This window comes from Vulpes vulpes, chromosome X, assembly GCF_048418805.1.
Source record: "Vulpes vulpes isolate BD-2025 chromosome X, VulVul3, whole genome shotgun sequence".
In the NCBI taxonomy this organism is placed as follows: domain Eukaryota; kingdom Metazoa; phylum Chordata; class Mammalia; order Carnivora; family Canidae; genus Vulpes; species Vulpes vulpes.
In genome coordinates, this window is record NC_132796.1 from 119,845,678 (window position 1) to 119,871,521 (window position 25,844).

Genomic DNA, 25,844 nt, shown 5'->3' on the forward strand with positions numbered 1-25,844 from the left:
TGTCACTGAGGACAATCTGCTTATGTGGAAATATCAAACCATATCATTCTCAATTCACAAACGGTTAGTCTTCCTCTGGCCTTTTCATTATGATATACATTCCCTTAGACCTTTCCTTATGATTTTTTAAAAACCTTTTTTCAAATTTTGTTTATTTATTCATAAGAGACGGACAGGAAGAGAGAGAGAGAGAGAGAGAGGCAAAGGGAAAAGCAGGCACCATGCAGGGAGCCCAACATGGGACTCGATTCTGGGACTCAAGATCACGCCCCGGGCTGAAGGCAAGCTCTAAACCACTGAGACACCCAGGGATCCCTTAAGTCTGTGTATAAAGTCACTATTCCTCTCGTATTCCAAAAGCAAATGTGCCACAATTTTGTACTCATGTAACATATTTGAATATAAAATCAGGATCCATCAATTACAACTGCCTACTCATATTTAACAGAAACCACTAATACAAGGAAAAGACACATAGAAGTGACTCATAGAATTCCTAGTTTCCACTATATGTTTATTGCTGATCTCCTCAAAACTGACGGTCGAACCAAAAAATCATGCTCGAAGTGTTAATAAAGTACCAGTATTCTTCATGATACGTGTATTTCTAGGTAAAATTCCCACGTTGCCATTCCCTGTTTTAAACGACTCCCATCTAGTACACTTAGGACACTTTTTTTTAGTATTTCTGTATTTTCTTCCTTTTTATAATCAGGATCTTTAAATCTTCAACATTGGGGAAATAAAGTTCAAGATCTCAATTTCACACATAATCAGATTTACAAAAATAAGAGTGCCAATAGTGTGAAATGAAAGTCAAAAAATAATGTGCGTGGCAATAGTGTGAAATGTGTGTGGCAATAGTGTGAAATGAAAGTCAAAAAATAAACGACTCCCATAAAAGTATCAATGAATGCTAAAAATAAAAAAATGCATTTCCCAATTAGGCTGAATCCAAGACAGTGAGGTCATACCGGACATTGGTTGACAATTTTGTTTTGTTTTGTTTTTTTAATTTTTATTTATTTATGATAGTCACAGAGATAGAGAGAGAGAGAGAGAGGCAGAGACACAGGCAAAGGGAGAAGCAGGCTCCATGCACCGAGAGCCCGACGTGGGATTCGATCCCCGGTCTCCAGGATCGCGCCCTGGGCCAAAGGCAGGCGCCAAACCGCTGCACCACCCAGGGATCCCTGGTTGACAATTTTGATGTACAACCTAAATGGTTTTCCACCTGCAGATTCAGAAAGAAACTATCTTCTACTTTTATATACATATTACATATTTTTTCAAGATTTTCTCACTTATTTGAGACACACACAGCGCACGTGCAAGTGGGCAGAAGGGCAGAGGGAGAGAATCTTCAAGCAGACTCCCTGCTGAGAAGGGAGGCCCAGCGGGGCTCCATCCCACAACCCATGGGATCAGGACCCACGACCTGATCCAAAACCAGGAGTTGGTCGTTTAAGCGACTGAGCCACCCAGGCACCCCTACGTTTGTGTTTCTTAATTTTTCCAGCCTCTGGTTCTGAACAATTCTAGCTTGTTGCAGAATCTTTTGCTGCTCTTGAAACATACGCTGGGAACATAAAAGAAAAAGGTGACAAAATGTGGGTCATGTTTATTATTCAGAGAACATAATTACCCATCAGGTTAAAAAGGAAGATTCCTTAACTCGATACCTGTCACCATTTCCTGTTTTAACAACTTTTGTGACTAAGTTTAGATCATTGTGTTCACCACCCATATACAGAAACAATACACGATGACCCTACCCAGTAGTCATTAAGTGGGAAATTGTCTTCCTCACCGATATTGAAGACATGTATTCATTCTGGACTTCAAAGTCCACAAAAGGCCCTTTCAATAATCTGTTTACCACAAGTAGGCAAAGACTCTATACAATAATCCTTCTTAGCAGTAGTCACAGAGGAGCGATTCTTTCTTAACCACGTTCAAAACATGTGTTAATTCTTAGTCATTTCAGGACACGTATAGACGATCGAAGCCTCTCTGTTACTTGAGCTGCTCTCCAACAATAATTCTGTCCTCTTCCCTACTTTAGTGACTTACGTAGTCAGACCCGGGATTCCTAATAACTGCAACTTCTACATGAGATTAATTAGAGCAAAGACTTGCATATCAGCTCCATGTCAGGTACTGTTTGGAACCATTTCAAATAGACATATTACACATGATCTCATTCAACGCTCAAAACAACTCTACGAGGCAGATGCTCTTACTATGTCTACTTTTATAGGTGAGGAACCTGAGTGCGATACTATTTGTCCCTGAAGCCACAGCTCGTACTGGTCAACCAGGATTGGATTAAAAAAAACAAAAAAGCACAAAAGGTTCCGGGGCTTAGGCTCCTGACCACTGTGCTATGCTGTTTCTCCAACCCACTCCGCCCCCCACAACATTCCACCTTTACCTCCCTGTTTGTTGTTCTCTCCCCTTCTTACTACGGTTCAGTACTCTTTCAGAATTGATATCTCAATGATCCAAGGAGTCGTCCTTGTCCCCAGTCCCCATTCTCTTAGTCTCCCTTTTCCTCCTTCTTGGCTTAAATTCCATGGTCAATCGTCATACCTCTGCACTTGCACGTGTACCTTGCCCCCTTTCCACTCTGTCAATCTGTGTGGCCGAACACCAACCCTGGAAGATCCAGCTCTCTGGCCACTCTGCCACAACTGTGCAGCGTGGTCTCACTTTAAATTCATGATCACTATGACAGTAAGCAAATCCAGACCCATAATGCTGTTTGGCAATGATATTTCCCTAGTGCATTCGCTGGCCCGCTCTCAGGAAACAATTCCGGGACTTCCTCTCTGCCCCCCAAAGGCAGCGCCTCCTCCACCACTCTAACTCTTAACTGGTGACCTTCCTGTATCACTAAATAGAAGCCATCCAAATAGAACGTCCGGCCTCCCACCACTACTCATCTGGGCTATCTTCTACCCTCCCTTACCCATCTGGGCTCACGGACTCTACATTCTCTCCTGTGTTTTTGCATGACCTCTTGCTACCTGAGACTTTGATACAGTAAAGAAATCAATGGAATAGATAAATTTTAAAGCCAAGGCTGATACCAACAGCTAGTTTTGCTTCCTGTTCCTGGGCTTTCCTCATGTCGGTATCCCACTTCTGAAAGAGAGTCAGAAACTGCTGAGAGTATTTGAAATGCAGATTCTGCCTGTAAAACATGATAACGGGCACCATCACACTCCACAAAGAGATGACAAAATGAACCATATTTTGGAGGAATACTGTAACAGCAGCTGAAATAGTCTCACGGGAAACAGAAAGGGCACACGAACAATTGACTCTTATTACCAACAGTATTGATCCGAATTGACCAATATAGAAGCCTTCGCACATGCCTTGCCTCTTCAACACTAGCAAGGATTTACCATAAAATAAATATTCCAGAAAGACTCATTTTATCTAAAAGCAGCTTACTTTTCATTTCTTATTCCAGAAGAAACTCTACATTCGGATGCGGAAGTAGATTCAATGAGGATGTTATATCGAAGATTGCCGAACAGGAATATTTCACTTAAACAGTTCCCCTCTTTGTCACAACAGGGATTTTTTTTTAATTTATTTTTTGTTGGTGTCCAATTTGCCAATATAGAATAACACCCAGTGCTCATCCCATCAAGTTTCCCCCCCAGTGCCCGTCACGCAGTCACCCCCACACCCGCCCACCTCCCCTTCCACCACCCCTAGTTCGTTTCCCAGAGTTAGGAGTTTCTCATGTTCTGTCTCCCTTTCTGATACTTCCCACTCGTTTTTTCTCCTTTCCCCTTTATTCCTTTTCACTACTGTTTATATTCCCCAAATGAATGAGACCATATGTTTGTCCTTCAATTGACTTATTTCACTCAGCATAATACCCTCCAGTTCCATCCATGTCGAAGCAAATGGTGGGTATTTGTCGTTTCTTATGCCTGAGTAATATTCCATTGTATACATAAACCACAACTTCTTTATCCATTTTTCTTTCGATGGACACTGAGGCTCCTTAGTTTGGCTATAGGGGACATTGCTGCTCTGAACGTCGGGGTGCAGGTGTCCCGGCGTTATATGCATCTGTATCTTTGGGGTAAATCCCAAGAAGTGCAAAATCAATGCCCAGAAGTCAGTGGCATTTCTATATACTAACAGTCAGACTGAAGAAAGAGAAATTAAGGAGTCAATCCCATTTACAATTGCACCGAAAAGCATCAGATACCTAGGAATAAACCTATCCAAAGAGGTAAAGGATCTATACCCTAAAACTACAGAACACTTCTGAAAGAAATTGAGGAAGACACAAAGAGATGGAAAAATATTCCATGCTCACAGATTGGAAGAATTAATATAGTGAAAATGTCAATGTTACCCAGGGCAATTTACACGTTTAATGCAATCCCTATCAAAATACCATGGACTTTCTTCAGAGAGTTGGAACAAATTATTTTAAGATTTGTGTGGAATCGGAAAAGACCCCGAATAGCCAGGGGAATTTTAAAAAAGAGAACCATAGCTGGGGCCATTGCAATGCCAGAATTCCGGTTGTACTACAAAGCTGTGGTCATCAAGACAGTGCGGTCCTGACACAAAAACAGACACAGAGGCCAATGGAACACAATAGAGAATCCAGAAGTGGACCCTCAACTTTATGGTCAACTAATATTGGACAAAGGAGGAAAGACTATCCACTGGAAAAAAGACAGTCTCTTCCGTAAATGGTGCTGGGAAAATTGGGCATCCACATGCAGAAGAATGAAGCTAGACCACTCTCTTGCACTATCCACAAAGACAAACTCAAAATGGATGAAAGATCTAAATGTGAAACAAGATTCCATCAAAATCCTAGAGGAGAACACAGGCAACACCCTTTTTGAACTTGGCCACAGTAACTTCTTGCAAGACACATCCACGAAGGCAAGAGAAATGATTTTTATGATTTTTAAGAACGACCAGTGAAGGCAACTTAGCTACAATGTGCAAATTCTTTATCATATAAAGTTAAGCTTTTCTACATGATGGAATACAGTTAAGTTTCCCCGGGATAACGCTGTAAGACGTTTACCCAAGGTTCGGCTAGATTAGGTCTAGAATGACTATGAATTAAAAGAAAACCATATAGGAAGAAAACTCCTACAGGAAGAGAACCCAATTGTCCTTTGCAAGGGAGGCAAAAGGTCATCTTTACTGGCTTCTGGAATTACACCTCAATGCTGATAAGGAGTGAGGTTAAGAGAATTTATCCACGTAGAAAAGAATCAAGCAAGATCTCTTTTAATGGAAAATTCAATATAATAGCATTCGCCTTCCGTGATTTGCACCAAGGAATACTAAGATATGATACAAGGGTCCTCGTAGCTTAAAAATGACAACCTCACCTTTGTCTTTTTATTTCCCAACCTTGCTCGATTTTCTCGTTAGTGCATTTCAGAGAAGCTTTTGCATTTGCTTCAAACATTTTTCTTTTTGCAAGAAGAGCCTGTTTAATGCCAGCTGTGTAGAACATAGATATTCACTGAAATTTCATGCCGAAAATTATTTGGTTTTCATATATACGATTCAATATAGGTAAATGTTGCCTCGGCTACACGCAAAGGTGCTTCAAATCTATAATGCAGGCATCGTAAATGTCCAAACAGTATGTCGCATACCTGGAACTAATATCATGTTGTGTGCCAATGACGCACCCCCCCCCCAAAAAAAGGTAAAATAAAACCTAGAACACAGGCGTCGTTTGAAAAAGCCATATTTGCTCACTAGTTTCCATAAAGTTTTTGCAGTACTAGTATCCTGATTCTCATTACTCTAGCTGCGGGCTCAGAGACAAGGAAAGGGGGATAATAATCCAACGACTTTCCATTCTCAAATGCATATAAACAATCCAAAAGACAGACTTTAAAGTCCTTGTGAGAAGACAGGTAAAAGGCAAACTTTTCTGAATTTATAAAATATCCTGCAACTCAGGGGACATGTTTAGATGGATTATCATTAAGATGCATTATATAAAACATCACAAAAGCATTTTCTTAAAAACGACCTCCAAAAGGAGAAAAATCATTATATCGCACATTAAAGAATCACTTTTCAAGCGATCTAGCGAGTGATGCTTTTAACTGTGCTTTACTAAAAGAGAGCAAGGCTGTGACTGTATTCTGATGACACTAAATTCATATCTTTCAATAGTAACTCTGTACGTGAATATGCTTAATGATCCCATCAAGAGGTGCAGGCTTTCAGACTGGATAAAAAAGCAAGACCCATCTATTTGCTGTCTACAAGTGACTCATTTTAGACGTAAGGACAACTACGGCCTGTAAATAAAAGGTTGGAGAACCATTTACCATTCAAATGGTCCTCAAAAGAAAGCAGGGGTAGCCATCCTCATATCAGATAAATTAAAGTTTATCCCGAAGACTGTACTAAGAGATGAGGTGGGACACTACATCATACTTCAAGGGTCCATCCACAAAGAGGACCTAACACTCATGAATATGTATGCCCCTAATGTGGGAGCTGTCAAGTATGTCACTCAATTAATAACCAAAGTTACAACATACTTAGATACTAATACACTTATCCTGGGAGACTTGAACATGGCGCTCTCTGCAATTGATACATCCTCTAAACACAACATCTCCAAAGAAACAAGAGCTTTAAATGATACACTGGACCAGATGGATTTCACAGATATCGACAGGACGTTACATCCAAATGCAACTGAATACACACTCTTCTCAAGTGCACATGGAACTTTCTCCAGAATAGACCACATACTGGGTCACAAACCAGGTCTTAACCAATACCAAAAGATTGGGATTGTGCCCTGTGTATTTTCAGACCATAATGCTTTGAAATTATAACTAAATCACAAGACAAAGTTTGGGAGGATTTCAAACATGTGGAGGTTAAGGACCATCCTGCTAAAAGATGAAAGGGTCAAAAGGGAAATTAGAGAAGAATTAAAAAGATTCATGGAAACTATTGAGAATGAAGACCCAGCCCTTCAAAATCTTTGGGATACAGCAAAAGCAGCCCTGAAGGGGAAATACACAGCAATAGAAGCATCCATCCAAAAACTGGAAAGAACTCAAATAGAAAAGCTAACCTTGCACCCGAAGGAGCAGGAGAAGGAACAGCAAATCCGACCTTCACCCAGCAGAAGAAGAAAGTTAATAAAGATTCAAGCAGAACTCAATGAAATAGAGACCGGAAGTACTGTGGAAGGCATCAACAAGACCAGGAGTTGGTTCTCTGAAAGAATTAATAAGATAGATAAACCATTAGTCGGCCTCATTAAAAAGAAGAGAGAAAAGACTCAAATTAATAAAATCACGAATGAAAAAGGAGAGATCACCAACAAAACCAAGCAAATACAAATGATTTTGAAAACTTATTATGAGCATCTATACACCAATAAATTAGGCAACCTAGAAGAAATAGACGCATTTCTAGAAAACCACAAACTACCAAAACTGGAACAGGAAGAAACAGAAAACCTGAACCGGCCAATAACCAGGGAGGAAATGGAGACAGTCATCAAAAACCTCACAAGACACAAAAGCCCAGGGCCAGATCGCTTCCCTGGGGAATTCTTTCAAACGTTTATAGAAGAAACCATACCTATTCTATTAAAGCTGTTCGGAAAGATAGAAAGAGATGGAGAACTTCCAACCTCTTCCTATGAGGCCAGCATCACCTTAATTCCAAAACCAGACAAAGACCCCACCAAAAAGGAGAATTATAGACCAATATTCCTGATGAACACAGATGCAAAAATTCTCAACAAGATACTGGCCAATAGGATCCAAGAGTACATTAAGACGATTATTCACCATGACCAAGTGGGATGTATCCCTGAGATGCAAGGCTGGTTCAGCACTCGTAAAGCAATCAGTGTGATTGATCATATCAGCAAGAGAAAAAAACAAGAACCATAGGATCCTCTCAATAGATGCAGAGAAAGCATTGGACAAAATACAGCATCTGTTCCTGATCAAAACTCTTCAGAGTGCAGGGATAGAGGGAACATTCCTCAGCATCTTAAAAGCCATCTACGAAAAGCCCACAGCAAATATCATACTCATAGGTGAAACACTGGGAGCCTTTCCCCTCAGATCAGGAATAAGACAGCGATGTCCACTCTCACCACTGCTGTTCAACATAGTACTAGAAGTCCTAGCCTCAGCAATCAGGCAACAAAAAGAAATAAAAGGCATTCAAATGGGCAAAGAAGAAGTCAAACTCTCCCTCTTCGCCGATGACATGCTCCGGGCCATAGAAAACCCAAAAGCCTCCACCCCCGGATTGCTAGAACTCATACAGCACTTCGGCAATGTGGCAGGTTACAAAATCAATGCCCAGAAGTCAGTGGCATTTCTAATCACTGACAATGAGACTGAAGAAAGAGAAACGAAAGAGTCAATCCCATTTACAATTGCACCCAAAAGCATAAGATACGTAGGAATAAACCTAACCAAAGTGGTAAAGGACCTATACCCTACAAACTACAGAACACTTCTGAAAGAAATGGAGGAAGACACAAAGATTTGGAAAAACATTCCATGCTCATGGATTGGCAGAATTAATATTGTGAAAATGTCAATGTTACCCAGGGCAATGTACACATTTAATGCAATCCTTCTCAAAATACCATGGACTTTCTTCAGAGAGTTGGAACAAATCATCTTAAGATTTCTGTGGAATCACAAAAGACCCCGAATAGCCAGGGGAATTTTAAAAAAGAAAACCAGAGCTGGAGGCATCACGATGCCAGATTTCAGGTTGTGCTACAAAGCTGTGGTCATCAAGACAGTGTGGTACTGGCACAAAAACAGACACAGAGATCAATGGAACAGAACAGAGAACCCAGAAGTGGACCCTGAACTGTATGGTCAACTAATATTCCATAGAGGAGGAAAGACTATCCACTGGAAGAAAGACAGTCTCCTCAGTAAATGGTGCTGGGAAAATTGGACATCCACATGCAGAAGAATGAAACTGGACCACTCTCTTTCACCATACACAAAGATAAACTCAAAATGGATGAAAGATCTAAATGTGAGACAAGATTCCATCAAAATCTTAGAGGAGAACGAGGCAACACCCTTTTTGAACTTGGCCACAGTAACTTCTTGCAAGATACATACATGAAGGCAAGAGAAACAAAAGCAAAAATGAACTATTGGGACTTCGTCAAGAAAAGAGGCTTTTGCACAGCAAAGGATACAGTCAACAACTCAAAGACAACCTACAGAATGGGAGAAGATATTTGCAAATGACCTATCACATAAAGGACTAGTTTCCAAGATCTATAAAGAACTTACTTATTAAACTCAACAGGAAAGAAACAAACAATCCAATCATGAAGTGGGCAAAAGACATGAACTGAAATCTCACAGAGGAAGACATAGACATGGACAACAAGCACATGAGAAAATGCTCCCCAATACTGGCCATCCGGGAAATGCAAATCATAACCACAATGACATCCCACCTCACACCAGTGAGAATGGGGAAAATTAACAAGGCAGGAAACAATGCATGTTGGAGAGGATGTGGAGAAAGGGGAACCCTCTTGCACTGTTGGTGGGAATGTGAACTGGTGCAGCCACTCTTCAAAACTATGTTCAGGTTCCTCAAAGTGGTCCAAATAGAACTACCCTATGACCCAGCAATGGCACTGCTAGGGATTTACCCTAAAGATGCGGATGCAGTGAAACGCCGGAACACCTGCACCCCAATGTTTATAGCACCAAGGTCCACAGTAGCCAAACCGTGAAAGGAACCTCAATGTCCATAGAAAGATGAATGGAGGGATCACGCCGCCTCCCCGACGCCATCCCCGAAGCTGTCCCCGAAGCCGTCCCTGGAGCGAGCAATTGAGCGAGCGCCGAGGTGTGGGGAAAATGGTAGACAGTTTTTCACTTAATGATGATTTATCTGGGTCTGGAAACCCAAACACTCAAGGATGGCCTGGTCCATGGGGAAGCCAGCCTGCTGGAGCAGGGGTATACCCAGGGGCCTCCTATCCTGGTGCCTACCGTATCCAGGCACCTCCCAGCGGCTACCCTGGCCCCACAGCACCTGATTATCCTGGCCCAACAGCACCAGGAGTGCAACCCGGGCAACCGAGTGGGCCTGGGGCCTACCCGCCTCCTGGACAACCAAGCGCTTCGGGAGCCTACCCTGCTGCTGGTCCCTTTGGCATCCCTACTGGACCACTGACTGTGCCTTATGACCTGCCTTTGCCTGGAGGAGTCAAGCCTCGCATACTGATAACAATTCTGGGCACCAGTGAAAACAGACTTGCTTTAGATTTCAAGGGAGGGAATGATCTTGCCTTTCACTTTAACCCACGCTTCAATGAAGACAAGAGACTCATTGTTTGCAATACGAAGCTGGATAATATCTGGGGAAAGGAAGAAAGGCAGGCGGCTTTCCCATTCGAAAGTGGTAAACCATTCAAAATACAAGTGCTGGTTGAATCTGACCACTTCCAGGTTGCGGTCAGTGATGCCCATTTGTGGCAGTACAATCATCGGCTGAAAAATCTCCGGGAAATCAGCAAACTGGGAATATCTGGTGACATAGATCTCACCAGTGCTTCATATGCTATGATATAATCTTAAAGGAGAAGATTTAAAAAAAAAGAAATCGAATATTCATTTAAACTTACACACGTAGACTTCATGTTTCAACTGAAAATTTTGACCTTTATTCGTCACTATCCTTCTTGTAAATCATCCATTTAATAAACATTCTAAGAGTTAAAAAAAGAAAGATGAATGGATAAAGAAGCTGTGGTCTGTGTACACAATGGAATATTACTCAGCCATTAGAAATTACAACTACCCACTGTTTGCTTCGACGTGGATGGAACTGCCGGGTATTATGCTGAGTGAAATAAGTCAATCGGAGAAGGACAAATATTATATGGTCTCATTCATTTGGGGACTCTAAAAAAATAGTGAAAGGGAATAAAGGGGAAAGGAGAGAAAATGAGTGGGAAATATAAAAAAGGGAGACAGAGCATTAGAGACTCCTAACTCTGGGAAACGACCTGGGGGGGTGGTGGAAGGGGAGGTGGGCGAGGGGCGGCGGTGACTGGGTGATGGGCACTGAGAGGGGCACTTGATAGGATGAGCACTGGGTGTTATTCTATATGTTGGCAAATTGAACACCAGCAAAAAATAAATTTACATATAATAAATTAAAAAAATAAAAAAACAATAAAATATTTTTAATTAAAAAAGAATGTATTTACTCCTTTGAGGTTCTCAAGGGATGAAATAAATGTCAACTGTTTGATCACTAAGTACACTATGTACTGAGTATGCCTCTCCATGCTCACATAAAACCAGATGTCTTAGTATCAATACGAGAACTTTCATGGGGTCCTTTGGAGTACTTTATTTTTGCCTCTATAGCTACTGGAAAACTTCCCAAAAGAGGACCTTCTTAGATGTTTGGAACAGAACTTCAGACGCATATACCAACACATGATTTGGCTTAAGAGGAAACTTCTTTATGAACATGTGAAATTGGGCAATTAATTTCTCCCTGTAATGTCAAAGATTGGATAGTGGTGGAGGACTCATTTGTCCCTGTATACATTACTGCAGTTAGAAAAAGAGATTCTGAAAGGGCTTATGTTTGAAAACTTGCAAAACCTTAAAAAAAAGGAAGGTTGGTATACAGGGGTCAGAATTGACAGTAAAAAACAAAACAAACAAAACAAAAAACAACCCATGACACCATGCGGAAAGATGGGAGAAAATCATTCCTCTCCTCCTAATGGGATTGTTTTGTTTTGAATGATTCATGGGAGGGATTTCAGTAAGTCAGAAAAATTCATTGAAAGGGCTTATTCCAAATATATTCTGAAACAATGCCATGTTTATTAAATAACGTGTCGAAATGAAGACGGTGTTATGTTATCAAATGTTAAAGAAAAAAGGCCGGTACAAAAAGAGAGGTATAAGAATCAATTATTCAAGTTCTTAGCTCTCAAATATCAAATCAGTGTTCCATATACTCAATGAATACTAAACTTGAAAACGAAGCACTGTGTGGGATTTATCTTTAAAGACAGATGTGAGGGGATCCGAGGGTGCCTCAGGGGTTTAGCGCCTGCCTTCTGCACAGGACATGGTCTGGGGCACCCAGGATGGAGTACCACGTCGGGCTCCGTGCATGGAGCCAGCTTCTCCCTCTACCTTTGTCTCTGCATGAATCTCTCTCTCTCTCTCTCTCTCTCTCTCTCTCTCTCTCTCCCTCTCTTTGTGCCAAATAAATAAATAAATAAATAAATAAATAAATAAATAAAATGCTTAAAGAAAAGAAAGATGTGAAATGTTAAGCCCTAAGTAATTAAGTACATGTGCGTATTTGTGAAATATGTTCAATAAATGCTAAGGGCAGGTGCCGTTTAATAGTGAACCAACACCAATTAAATGACATTTTGGTTTGCTTGTGGAAATGGCCCATTCACAAACCCATGTCTCAGCACTGATATTTATATATGTAGTTCTTTTCTCCCAGCGATTGTAGGCAGTTTAATGGATTTTAAAACACAATCTTATCTTTGCTTGCAATCATTTTTATAAGGCAGTAGATAGAGTACGTTTTGTTCTGAAACCATATTGGTATTGGAATTGGCTCAGTAAACTAATGAGTAAATACAAGCAGGTGCACGGATAAGACAGATTTTATATGCTTTAATTTTTTCCCTTTAGGCAAAGCAATGGAGCCTTCTTTCTGTACTTGTGGTTTGAGCCTTTTGGGGCTAATACAGATCCACTGAGCGCAAGCCTAAAATTAAATCATCCTTACTGCTAACAGCTAATTGACAGTGTTAAGTACAAAAAGTCTTCATTACTAACAAAGGGTTGAAAGCTTAATATGTATATAATTGTGGAACTGCTGCTCCTCACAGAGCTTTTTAGGGTTGGGGTTTTAACAGGAAAAGATTATTGCACTTAGCAAGCAAACTATGATAAACAAGGCGTACCAATTTCAACTACAATCTTTAAACTACTACAGTGTGGTTCAGTGCAGCTAACGTCACACTTAATAAAACGTAGCTTCCTGTTCTTTCGTTCCTCAAAGTCGTCAGAACAACAGGGAATGAAGAGACTTCCGAACCATTGCCAGCTCTTGCTGCTGCTGTTTCAAGGAAGGAAATATTGAACATTCACCCGTTATTCGAGTAACTGTCATATACATTTTGGCAAACCAAATACCCCAATGCTCACATCCCTCCTTGGGTCTTAACATTAAAGGACTACTACTACTTACAGCTTCCCTCATAATTTTGTTTTGCAACTTGGCGATTTCTTCCCTGACTTCACTTTGTTCATCAGTAAGAAAGCGTTCATGGTCCTTGTCCAAAGCCTGTGATCTCTAAAACAAGAAGCCTAGTTCAGGTATAAAGCACCACTTTTCATCTCATGCTGCAAACATGTACAATCAAATTTCAGGCGGCGCCTGGGTGGCTTAGTAGGTTAAGAGTCTGCCTTCAACTCAGGTCTTGATTTCCGGGTCCCGGGATCGAGCCCCGCGTCAGGCTCTCTGCTCAGTGGGGAGTCTCCTTCTCCCTCCCCCTCTGCTTCTCCCCCTGCATGTGCCCTCTCTCAAGCAAATACCTAAGATATTTTTTTAAATTCAGTTAGATTTCAAAGGTAACAACCCTTAATATTCAAGGGATGCTCATTAATTTTTCCAAACAAAACACTGTACGTGATACATGGTGATTAGAATGCCCACTTAAGAAATTTTTAAAATGTTGTGTTTGAGTCAAATATTATTATTATAGAGGCACGACAGTAGTACACTTGGCTCCAAACAATGCGTTAATAGACAGTTAAGGTCAAGGTGGTGGAAAAACAGATAAAGACCGAACCAGAGAGTATTATGCTGAGTGAAAGTCAATCGGAGAAGGACAAACATTATATGGTCTCATTGATTTGGGGAATATAAATAATAGTGAAAGGGAATAGAGGGTAAGGGAGAGGAAATGGGTAGGAAATAGCAGAAAGGGAGACAGAACATGGAAGACTCCTAAATCTGGGAAAAGAACTAGAGTTGGTGGAAGGGGAGGAGGACAGGGGGTGGGGGTGACTGGGTGGTGGGAACTGAGGGGGGCACTTGTCGGGATGAGCACTGGGTGTTATTCTGTATGTTGGCAAGTTGAACACCAATAAAAAATAAATTTATTATTACAAAAAATAAAGACGTTTCTTATCCTGGAAAAAAAAGAAAAGACTGACCTTCCCACAGAATGAAAATCCATAAACTTACAACACTCTAAGGAACTGCCTAAACACCAGGGAACCCTGCACTTATAATGACTAATAATCAGTCTAAGAGATTCCATTGGAGGGAATGAAATGATCTGTAACACGGCCTCTTAAGTCATGAAAAACAAACATGGTCTAATCTTTACTGTTCACTTAATGAGTCGCAATCTAGTGCATCCTACGTAAAAGGTACCGTTAGGTGCCGTGGACTAAATTGAAAATGAATGCCTCCTGCACCCCGATTTCTACAGCAGCAATGTCCACAATAGCCAAACTGTGGAAAGAGCCTCAGTGTTCATCGAAAGATGAGTGGACAAATAAGATGTAGTTTATGTACACAATGGAATATTACTCAGCCATTAGAAACGACAAATACCCACCATTTGCTTCGACGTGGAGGGAACTAGAGGGTATTATGCTGAGTGAGATAAGTCAATCGGAGAAGGACAAACATTATATGGTCTCACTAATTTGGGTAATATAAAAAATAGTGAAAGGGAATAAAGGGGGAGAGGAGAGAAAATGAGTGGGAAATATCAGAAAGGGAGACAGAGCATGAGAGACTGCTAACTCTGGGAAACAAACTAGGGGTGGTGGAAGGGGAGGTGGGCGCGGGGTGGGGGTGACTGGGTGATGGGCACTGAGGGGGGCACTTGATGGGATGAGCACTGGGTGTTATTCTATATGTTGGCAAATTGAACACCAATAAAAAATAAATGTATATAAAAATAGAAAATGAATGCACGGTCTCTTCCTCCCTTATTCCAGGGAGAATAAAAAACACGTAAGTCAAAACCCACACAAAAACTTTGTAACGATTAAGGAAATACCCCTTGCCATGACTGTGTGCTGGAAGATAAGATTGACTCTGCGTTAGTTGGCGAAAGAATAGGATTTCAGTAGATAAAGGGAAGAAGGAATTGAAAGTATTCCAGAAACAAGGAAGTAAAGGTGAGTTAGTTCAGAGAGAGCAACCAATCTGGAGGGGTGGGAAGAAAGGAGGAATGTCCACATAAAACCAGGGAGTTCTGTTACTGGGCAGGGACAGACGCTGAATACCTGAGGTTTTGACATGAGAAGCTAATGACAGGTTTTCAGGTGGGAAGATCATGTTGCGGAACTGTAAAGGATGGACTGGAGAAGAGAGCCCTCAGGTAAGCATTTACTCGGAGGAGCAAGGAATGGTGAGATCCCGAACTAGGGCAGTAGCAGTGGGAATTCAAAGAAAGAAACAGTTGCAGAAAGGTTGCAGAGAAAGGTACAGATGCAGAGGTAAATGGCGCACGCGGGCACACAAACACACACGCACACACAGACACACACACACACACACACACACACAGCGCCCATAGGCACACCAAGAAAAAAGAAGGGGAATGTGCAGGATTCCATCACTTCCTAAAGAAATCTCTGCCTGAGGAAGAGGTATGTGTCACTGAGAACAATTTGCTGATGTGCAAATATCACACCAGATCATTCTCAATTCACAAACGGTTAGTCTTCCTCTGGCCTTTTCATTATTTATGATATACATTCTCTTACACCTTTCCTTATGATATTTTTAAACTTTTTAAAAATTTTGTTTATTTATTCAAGAGAGACAGAAAGGGAGACAGAGAGAGAGAGGCAGAGACACAGGCAAAGGGAGAAGCAGGCTCCACGCAGGAAGCCCAACACGGGACTCGATTCTGGGACTCAAGATCACGCCCCGGGCTGAAGGCAGGCTCTAAACCGCTGAGCCACCCAGGGATCCCTTAAGTCTGTGTATAAAGTCACTATTCCTCTAGTATTCCAAAAGGAAATGTGCCACAAAATACTCACGTAACACATTTGAATATAAAAATCAGGATCCATCAATTACAACTGCCTACTCGTATTTAACAGAAACCATCAATACAAGGAAAAGACACGTAGAAGTGATTCACAGAATTCCTAGTTTCCACTATATGTTTATTGCTGATCTCAAAACTGATGATCGAACCAAAAAATCATGCTCGAAGTGTTAATAAAGTACCAGTATTCTTCACGGTACGTGTATTTCTAGGTAAAATTCCCACGTTGCCATTCCCTGTTTTAAACGACTCCCATCTGGTACACTTGGGATATTTTTTTTTTAGTATTTCTGTATTTTTTTTCCATTTTACAGTCAAGATCTTTAAATCCTCAAAATTGTGGAAAAAAAGTTCAAGATCTCAATATCACACATAATCTAAGTTACAAAAATAAGAGTTATATGTGTGTTGTAATAAATAGTGTGAAATCAAAGAAAAAAATAAAAAAACGACTCCCATAAAAGTATTAATTAATGCTAAATATAAGAAAATGCATTTCCCAATTATGCTAAATCCAAAGCAGTGAGGTCCTCCTGGAAATTGGTTGAAAATTTAAATATACAACCTAAATGGTTTTCCACAGACTCAGACTCAGAAAGAAACTATCTTCTACTTTTATATCCATATTATGGTTTTTTTCAAGATTTGTTCATTTATTTGAGACACGCACAGCACACGTGCAAGGGGGCAGAGGGCCAGAGGGAGAGAATCTTGAAGCGGACTCCCTATTGAGAAGGGAGCCCCAGCGGGGCTCCATCCCACAACCCATGGGATCAGGACCCACGACCTGATCCAAAACCAGGAGTTGGTCGTTCAAGCGACTGAGCCACCCAGGCACCCCTACGTCTTGTGTTTTCTAAGAGCGTTTTGTGTTGCCAAATACCACAGACCTTTAAGAATTCTTTGTATACGTTTCTTAATTTTTCCAGTCTCTGGTTCTGAACAATTCTAGCTTGTTGCAGAATCTTTTGTTGCTCTTGAAACATACCCTAGGAACATTAAAGGAAAAGGTGACAAAATGTGGGTCACATTTAGTATTCAGAGAACATAATTACACATCAGGTTGAAAAGGAATATTCCTTAAATCGATACCTGTCAGCATTTCCTGTTTTAACAACTTTTGCGACCAAGCACCACCCATATACAGAAACAATACACGATGACCCTACCCAGTAGCCATTAAGTGGGAAATTGTCTTCCTCACCGATATTGAAGACATGTATTAATTCTGGACTTCAAAGTCCACAAATGGCCCTTTCAATAATCTGTTTACCACAAGTAGGCAAAGACTCTATTCAATAATCCTTCCTAACAGTAGTCACAGAGGAGAGATTCCTTCTTAACAACGTTCAAAACATGTGTTAATTCTTGGTGTTTTCAGGACTCATACAGACTATCCTAGCCTCTCCGTTCCTTGACCTACTCTCCAACAATAATTCTGTCCTCTTCCCTACTTTAGTCACTTACGTAGTCAGACCCGGGACTCCCAATAACTGCAACGTCTACGTAAGATTAATTAGAGCAAAGACTTGCATAGCAGCTCTGTGTCAGGTACTGTTCGTAACCATTTCAAATAGACTTATTACATACGATCTCATTCAACCCTCAAAACAACTCTATGAGGCAGATACTCTTACCAGGCCTCCTTTCCTAGCTGAGGAACCTGAGTGAGACATAATTTGTCCCTGATGTCAAAGTACTGGTCAACCAGGATTGGATTAAAAACACAAAAAAGCAAAAAATGTTCCGAGGCCCAGGCTCCTGACCACTGTGCTATGCTGTTTCTCCACCCTTCCCCCCCCCCCCAACATTCTACCTTTACCTCCCTGTTTGTTGTTCTCTCCCTTTCTTACTACGGTTCAGAACTCTTTCAGGATTAATATCCCATGATCCAAGGAGTGTTCCTTGTCCCCAGTCCCCATTCTCCTAGTCTCCCTTTTCTTCCTTCTTGGCTTAAATTCCATGGTCAATCGTCATACCTCTGCACTTGCACGTGTGCCTTGCCCCCTTTCCACTCTGTCAATCTGTGTGGCCGTACCCCAACCCTGGAGGATCCAGCTCTCTAGCCACTCTGCCACAACCGTGCAGTGTGGTCTCACTTTAAATTCATGATCACTATGACAGTAATCAAAGCCAGACCCATAATGCTGCTTGGCAATGATATTTCCCTAGTGCATTTGCTGGCCCGCTCTCAGGAAACAATTCCGGGACTTCCTCTTTGCCCCCCGAAGGCAGCGCCTCCTCCACCACTCTAACTCTTAGCTGGTGACCTTCCTGTATCACTAAATAGAAGCCATCCAAATAGAACGTCCGGCCTCCCACCACTACTCATCTGGGCTATCTTCTACCCTCCCTTACCCATCTGGGCTCACGGACTCTACATTCTCTCCTGTGTTTTTGCATGACCTCTTGCTACCTGAGACTTTGATACAGTAAAGAAATCAATGGAATAGATAAATTTTAAAGCCAAGGCTGATACCAACAGCTAGTTTTGCTTCCTGTTCCTGGGCTCTCCTCATGTCGGTATCCCACTTCTGAAAGAGAGTCAGAAACTGCTGAGAGTATTTGAAATGAAGATTCTGCCTGTAAAACATGATAACGAGCACCGTCACACTCCACAAAGAGATGACAAAAGTAACCATTTTGCAGGAATACCGTAACAGCACAGTGTAGTCTCACGGGAAACAGAAAGGGCACACGAACAATTGACTCTTATTACCAACAGTATTGTTCCTAAGCGACCAATACAGAAGCCTTCTCACATGCCTTGACTGTTCAACACTAGCGAGGGTTTACCATAAAATCAATTTTCCAGAAAGACTCATTTTATCTAAAAGCAGCTTACTTTTCATTTCTTCTTCCTACAGAACCTCTACGTTCAGATGCGGTAAGTAGATGCAATGAGGATGTTTTATCGAAGATTCCCGAACAGGAATATTTCACTTAAACAGTTCCCCTCTTTGGCACAATAATGATTTTTAAGAAAGAACAGTGAACACAACTTAGCTACAATGCGCAAATTCATTATGATATAAAGTTAACCTTTTCTACGTGACGGAACACAGTTAACTGTCACCGGGATAACGCTGTAAGACGTTTACCCACGGTTCGGCTAGATTAGGTCTAGAATGACTATGAATTAAAAGAAAACTATATAGGAAGGAAACTCCTACACAAGAGAACTCAATTGTGCTTTGAAAGGGGGGTAGGAAAGGTCACCTTACTGGCTCCTGGAATTAAACCTCAATGCTGATAAGGAGTGAGGTTAAGAGAATTTACCTGCTTAGAAAACAATGCAGCAAAATCTCTTTTCCACTGGAAAACTCAATACAATAGCATCTGCCTTCCGTTATTTGCACCAAGGAATACTAACAAATGATACGAGCGTCCTTGTGGCTTAAAAACAACAACCTCACCTTTGTTCTTGCTGTATTTTCCAACCCTGCTCAATTTTTTCGTTAGTGCTTTTCAGAGAAGCTTTTGCATTTGCTTCAAACATTTTTCTTTTTGCAAGAAGAGCCTGTTTAATGCCACCTGTGTAGAACATAGATACTCATTGAAATTTCAAGCCGAAAATTATTTGGTTTTCATATATACGATTCGATTGAGGTAAATGTTGCCTCCGCAATAAGCAAAGACGCTTCAAATCTGTAATGCAGGTATCGTAAATGTCCGATCAGTATGTCGTATACCTTTGAACTAATGTCATGTTGTGTGTGCCAATGATGCTCCAAAAAAAAAAAAAAAAGTAAAATAAAATCTATAACACAGGCATCGTTTGAAAAAGCCAGATTTGCTCACTAGTTTCCGTAAAGTCTTTGCAGTACTAGTATCCTGATTCTCATTACTCTAACAGCGGGTTCAGAGATAAGGAAAGGGGGATAATAATCAAAAGACTTTCCATTGTCAAAATGCGTATAAAGAATCTCAAAGACAGACTTTAATGTCCTTGTGAGAAGACAGGTAAAAGGCAAACTTTTCTGAATTTACAAAAATCCTGCAACTCATGGGACATGTTTAGATGGATTACCATTAGGATGCATTATATAAAACATCACAAAAGCATTTTCTTAAAAACGACCCCCAAAAGGAGAAAAATCATTATATCGCACATTAAAGAATCATCTTTCAAGCGATCTAGTGAGTGATGCTTTTAACTGTGCTTAACTAAAAGAGAGCAAGGCTGTGACTGTAAGAACTCTAGCTGGAATAAATGAGTTCAGAAACACTTTTAAAATATTTTCACGGGGAAGCCCTGGTGGTTCAGTGGTTCAGTGCAGCCTTCAGTCCAGGGCCTGATCCTGGAGACCCGGGATCGAGTCCCATGTCGGGCTCCCTGCATGGAACCTGCTTCTCCCTCTGCCTGTGTCTCTGCCTCTCTCTCTCTCTCTCTCTCTCTCTCTCTTTCTCTGTGTGTGTGTGTGTGTGTGTGTCTATCATGAATAAATAAAATCTTTAAAAAAATAATAAATAAAATATTTTCACGGAGCTTTTTCCGTAGCACTTTCATCCATTAAGTGCTGCATTTCACCGAACCTTAAAACTTCAAATAAAGCTTTGCAAATCGCATGATTTGACTTTTTGGATCTACAATCGATAGTTACTTTTCAGCAGTCATGAAGGATCTGCAGTCTGATAAAACTATTTTACACACCCGGAATCCCTCTACAGTAAGAAGTTTATTAGACAGCTCACAAAGCAAGCCCTTTGTCGCCACCAAATAGAGCAAAGCTATCAAAACATCCTTGCTTGTAAGGGCGATCCTTATCGAAGAGCCACAGATTGACTTGGGACTCTTTGCTAAGTGTCCTGCCCTGTAGTGCAGATGGTGTGACTGACCTCTGACCAAACAAGAAAAAGCTTAGGAGGTTGGATATGACATTTCTCAGCAGCTACGGGAGTTCTCTAGTTTGCACCTATATGGCTTATTAATGAAAAATGATGATAAAGAGGGTGCTTTGTTTTATTTTTTGTTTTTTTGGTTGGTTTTGTTTGATTGATTGATTTTGGCAGGATTCAGTTTGTGCTGCTACTCCAAAGAACAGAGCACTGGAAAGTTATGGAAAGTAAGTAAATCAAGAAAAATTAAATCCGACACAAAAACCTGATATGCCACCTAATCTGTGCACGCCAAAGGAGGTACGAAGTTCGCTCCGCCACCTAATCTGTGCACGCCAAAGGAGGTAGAAGTTTGCTCCGACCACTCGCTGGCAGAGTACGTTGACGTACGCGTGCATAAAATAATGGCGTCACTCTTACCTCATCTCGGTGAGTACCATTTTTACCTTTCCAGATCAACAACGGAAAAGGTCAGCATAGAAAGTGGCAAAGTTGAATCACACTAAATACTTGTGTAATATCCTACATATGAGAACAAGGCATGAAAATCAGTCTTGCAGGCCACTCATTAACATTTCCACCTGTAAAAGCTGTCGGATCTAAAGCTTTCCTTTTCCCTGCAGACAGCACTTATGCATACCTCCAAGTCCTTGCAGCATCTTCTGTATTTCGTTTCTGTGAAGAAGTTAGAGCAAACGTTACTGAGGAAAGGTAAACCCAGGTCGTATTTGTTTTGGAAACAATGTCTCATTCTAGGATTTTACAGAGAATTACGGGCAGGCAAGCCGAGTTGACTTGATGTGGCAAGGGAAAATACTGTAAACACGTTACCCCACGTCTTCCTCACGCGGTCCGGGAGAAGCCCTCTTTCGCCCATGTTTATCGGCTACTGGATTGTTTCCTGCGTTGAAATAAAAGTGGAGAACATTTTTTTAGTAACACATTTATGTTTTATTGGTGTTCAATTTGCCAACATACAGAACAACACCCAGTGCTCGTCCCGTCAAGTGCACCCCCTCAGAGCCCGCCGCGCAGTCACCCCCAACCCCCGGCCTCCTCCCCTTCCAACACCCCTAGTTCGTTTCCCATAGCAAGGAGTCAGAAACCATTCTTAAGGGAAGGGTGGCCTTTCGATCAGTTTTCGAGGGGGCAATATCGTCACCGTGCGGGCTGCGAGGCCTCTGGCAAACCAACAGCCTTTCAAGGCAGAGCTAGGAAAGGCTGCGTGTCTGTGCAAGGGCAGAGGAAAGGAGATCGGGGCCCAGGACCACACCACGCGGCGGAGAAGGTGTTCCCGGCCTTTGGCGCGCTTAAACGCCAGAGAACAGCCCCCGGCACGAGGGAGGTATTTGGGAAAGAAGGCAAGCAGGGCGCAGGGTGGGGTTGGGGTGGGGGCGCGGGGTGGGGTCGGGGTGGGGGGTGGGGTGGCGGCGCGGCAGAAGAGCTGCGTGCGATCTCCACCTCTGGAATCCTGGTTTGGGACAGGAGGATCCAGTGGGCAACCTGCGGCAGGTGAAACTGCGCTGGCGCGCACACACACGTGCGGGGGGCGCACGCTGGAGGGCCGTACTGTTGACCGGGCGAAGGACTGGGAGGCAGACGCCTGCCCCGCGTGCGGTCATCTCCGAGCGAGCGCTGTGTCCGCAAAGTGTGGGGCAGACAGTACCTTCCGCAGCAGCAGCAGCCTCTGGCCCACTCAGCTCTCCGCTCCCTCCTCTGCCCGAATCACAGGCTGCCACTCTCTGGGGCTCCGCAGGGGCTTTCCTCCCCAGGCGCTTCCTGCCAACCCGAGGCATCCGCACAGGTGTCTGTCCTCCGAGGTGTCTGTGTGTCCTCCGAGTTGTCCCGCACCTTGTGAGCCCGAGCAGGCGACCGACCGAGAAATGGGGACACGGTCAGCGAGCGTCGGCAGGCAGGGGGCCTCTGCACAGACCGGGCTGCGCGTGTCCTCGTGTGTCTGGCCGGGCCGGGAGGGAGCAAGGAGGATGCGGCCGGCGCAGCCCCGCCCCCCCCGCCCCCCCCGCCCCACCCCAAGACGGCGACCCGGGGCACGTCAGCTGCCCCGGGCCATCTGCGTGCCGGGCCCTTCCGCCACACTCTTGCGCCTACGTTGGGCCAGAGGCCGGCCCGGCCCCCGAGGTCCCTCCCCGCAGGGCTGTGCTGGCCTGGAGACCCGACCGTGGCCGGGTCGAAACCCCGCGTCCCCTCGGGATGCACGGGGAATAAGCCGTTCTGCACCCGTCGGCGGACAGTCAGGTGGAGGGGGCTCCTCGACGGGCCATCTGGACCCCCAGGACGAGCCGTGGCCCCGCCCCCGGGGGCCAAGATGTCGGGCCGGGCGGTGTGGCCGGAGGGCCAGGCGCAGACGGCCCCTCCTCACCAGGTGTCACCCTCCCGGGCCATGAGGGCCGTCGCTCCCGCTCCCCGCCCTGCCAGCTCTGCGCTCAGGGGCCTGGTCGTATCCCGTCGGAGCCCCGGAGGACCCCGTGGGGACGTCACCTCAGAGGTCAGCCCCGCCACCCCCGTGGCCGCCCCACGCCCTGGTCCCGGACGTTCCAGGATACCCCCCCCCACGGCCACCCAGTGCCACCGGGTCCGCCTGCCTGCCTGGCGGGGCCTCCCAGGGGGTCGCTACGCCCGACCCCCGGCCCGGCCCCCGTTTGTCTTGACCCTTCCTCTGTCCCGCAGTGCGTATGCCCCAGCGCTAGCCCCAACCCCTCTGTCTTGCCCCTCGGTCCTGCGACCCTCCGTCCCTAGGGCCCCCCCCGCCCCGCCCCACCCCTGTCTCCGTCGGTCCTCCCTGCGTCCCTCGTCCCTCCGTCCCTCCGCCCCACCCCCATCCCCATCGCCTGTGTCTTGCCCCTCCCTCCGCCCCTTCCATCGCCATCGCCATCGCCATCGCCATCGCCATCCCCCACCTCTCTCAGGCCTCCACGCACACAACGACCTCCACAGCACGTCCTCCGCGACGACGCTCCTCTGAGGGCCTCGCGACTGACTGGGAGGAGCCAGTCAGCCTCGCCTGCGCGGGAGCGACGCCGAGCGGCTGGCCCAGTGCGCATGCGCACGCGCACGCGGGAGGCGGGGCCTCGCCAGAGACACGCCCCTCGGGCCCCCTGCCCTCCAGGCGCCGGGGCCTGCGGGCCCTGAGGATCGAGGGTCGAGGTTCGAGGGTCGAGATTCGAGGGTCGAGGGTCGAGATTGGAGGGTCGAGTGTCGAGGGAGGTCGAGGTACGGGGCTCACGTGGCGAGGGCCGAGCGTCTTGGGTCAGGACCCAGGGTGGCGCGTCGAGGGCCGCGGGCCGACGGCCGAGGGCCGAGGGCCGAGGGTCGAGCCCCGGGGCCCAGGCTGCGCGGTTCCGGTTCTGCAGCCCGAGGACGTTTCATCTTCCTGGGAAATCACTAAAGGGTACTGGGTTGTGGAGCAGGTGGCCGCTCAAGCCTCCACCTTGCCGACCTGAGGCGGAAGGCTTTTCGCAGGTCCTCGTCGGGCTCCTGGCGGGGCCCTTTCCACCCAGTGCTTCCGCTTCCCGGAGGAACAGCCGTCTCCCCGAGGGTCCTGTGCAAACGACCCCCTGCGTTGTCTCGGCTCCGCTCTTGGGTTGGCGGTTGGGGGGTTGCCTTTGGTGCTGTTTCGCAGACCCCTGCGCGTGTCCTTCCCTGTGCTGGCCTCCCGCTGGCTTGCCTGGCTAGGAGGGCTGGACTCCTGTCAGCGGCCTGCCTGACGTCGGTGGTTGCGCCGCGTCCTTTTCCACCCAGCGTTGTGCCCTAACAGGGTCTGTGCTATTCCGTGGAGCCCCAGGAGTAGGCCTGGAAGCGGTCCCCTTCCCCCTGGGAGCACACGCCCCCGGGGAACCGCTCCGTGGACGCGGTCCCCTTCCCCTGGGAGCACACGCCCCCGGGGAACCGCTCCTCAATGCCGTCGCCCCATTGCTTCTCCGTCCACATGCCCTTATTTCCACTGCAGCGCCCTGGAGGGCAGCGATGCTACGAAGAATCTCACGTCTGCCGAACGTGCCATTACGCTCTGTGGGGTTTAAATGAGCCCAAGAGAAATACGTAGAGATAAACGAGCCCAAGGCTTCAGAGGACTGGATGACCTGTTCACAGTCCTACCAGCAGTGCACAGTGGTTCCCCTTTCTCCACATCATGCCAACTCCGGTTAGTCCCAGTTGCTTGCTTTAGGCTTTCGTTTTGTTGTTGCCTTGAGTTTCTCTGTTTGAAAACAGGCATCCTACAGAGTGTGAAGTGCTTGCTGCTTGCCGTGCTCACTTTTCATTCCACTGGTGATTAGTCACGTAGACCATCTTTTCAAGTGCCTACGGGTCGGGGCCACGGGTACCCTTTCTCTGCACATATGTCCATTGAGGTGCTTTGCCAATTTTTAATAAGGTATTTTTCTTTTTCGGGTGCGTGCTGGTCTTTCTTTCTTTCTTTCTTTCTTTCTTTCTTTCTGTCTTTCTTTCTTTCTTTCTTTCTTTCTCTTTTTCTTTCTTTCTTTCTTTCTTTCTTTCTTTCTTTTCTTCTTTCTTTCTTTCTTTCTTTCTCTCTTTCTTTCTTTCTTTCCTTCTTTCTTTCTTTCTCTGTCTCTTTCTTTCTTTCTTTCTTTCTTTCATTCTTTCTTTCTTTCTTCTTTCTTTTTTCCTCTGCACCACGGGTGAGTTGTAGGACCTCTTTACCGGTTCAGGATTTTAATCCCTTACCTGATCGGTCATTTGCAATGATCTTTATCCATTCCTCAGGTTGCCTGCCTGGCCTGTTGATAATGTCCGTTGATGCGCAAAGCGTCTAAACTGTGACGTTTCCGATTTACCCAGGTGATTCCTGGCCTCCTGGGCCTTTTAAGATGAAGCTGCCTGT

At 44.5% G+C, this 25,844-nt stretch overlaps 1 protein-coding gene, 1 long non-coding RNA gene and 1 pseudogene across 4 annotated transcripts; 2 read left to right on the forward strand and 1 right to left on the reverse strand.

Moving 5' to 3' along the window:
• Window positions 1-1,200: 1,200 nt before the first annotated feature.
• On the reverse strand, window positions 1,201-25,237 carry LOC140596273 (synaptonemal complex protein 3-like). Of its 3 annotated transcripts, none has more exons than XM_072744829.1 (9): window positions 23,902-25,237; window positions 22,650-22,834; window positions 21,815-21,884; window positions 21,624-21,658; window positions 19,561-19,678; window positions 18,628-18,727; window positions 17,035-17,133; window positions 13,312-13,416; window positions 12,712-13,176 (listed from the first exon to the last, which is right to left on the reverse strand). In XM_072744829.1, the coding sequence occupies exons 2-9, from the start codon at window positions 22,777-22,779 to the stop codon at window positions 13,126-13,128; spliced, it is 708 nt and encodes a 235-aa protein (XP_072600930.1). In that variant the 5' UTR covers window positions 22,780-22,834; window positions 23,902-25,237; the 3' UTR covers window positions 12,712-13,125. The 3 variants fall into 3 exon arrangements, with proteins under 3 accessions (XP_072600931.1, XP_072600930.1, XP_072600929.1); XM_072744828.1 differs by having other exon boundaries at window positions 12,712-13,179; XM_072744830.1 differs by lacking the exons at window positions 12,712-13,176; window positions 13,312-13,416; window positions 17,035-17,133 and adding an exon at window positions 1,201-1,579.
• Window positions 9,902-10,647, forward strand: LOC140596071 (galectin-3 pseudogene; annotated as a pseudogene).
• Window positions 15,377-21,846, forward strand: LOC140596274 (uncharacterized). The gene is made up of 3 exons (XR_011998319.1): window positions 15,377-15,466; window positions 21,158-21,412; window positions 21,740-21,846. It is a non-coding gene; the product is annotated as an uncharacterized lncRNA (long non-coding RNA).
• Window positions 25,238-25,844: the final 607 nt, after the last annotated feature.

What these genes read in the sequence shown, in the direction of transcription:
- LOC140596273 (XM_072744828.1), bottom strand. Translation starts at nt 22,779, where the DNA reads ATGCCTCGGGTTGGCAGGAAGCGCCTGGGGAGGAAAGCCCCTGCGGAG. An exon ending in GGCTGCTGCTGCTGCGGAAG is followed by an intron (nt 21,885 to 22,649) that starts GTACTGTCTGCC and finishes ATTTCAACGCAG; the next exon opens with GAAACAATCCAGTAGCCGAT. An exon ending in AACAGGAAGCAAAACTAGCT is followed by an intron (nt 17,134 to 18,627) that starts GTTGGTATCAGC and finishes TAATGTTCCTAG; the next exon opens with GGTATGTTTCAAGAGCAACA.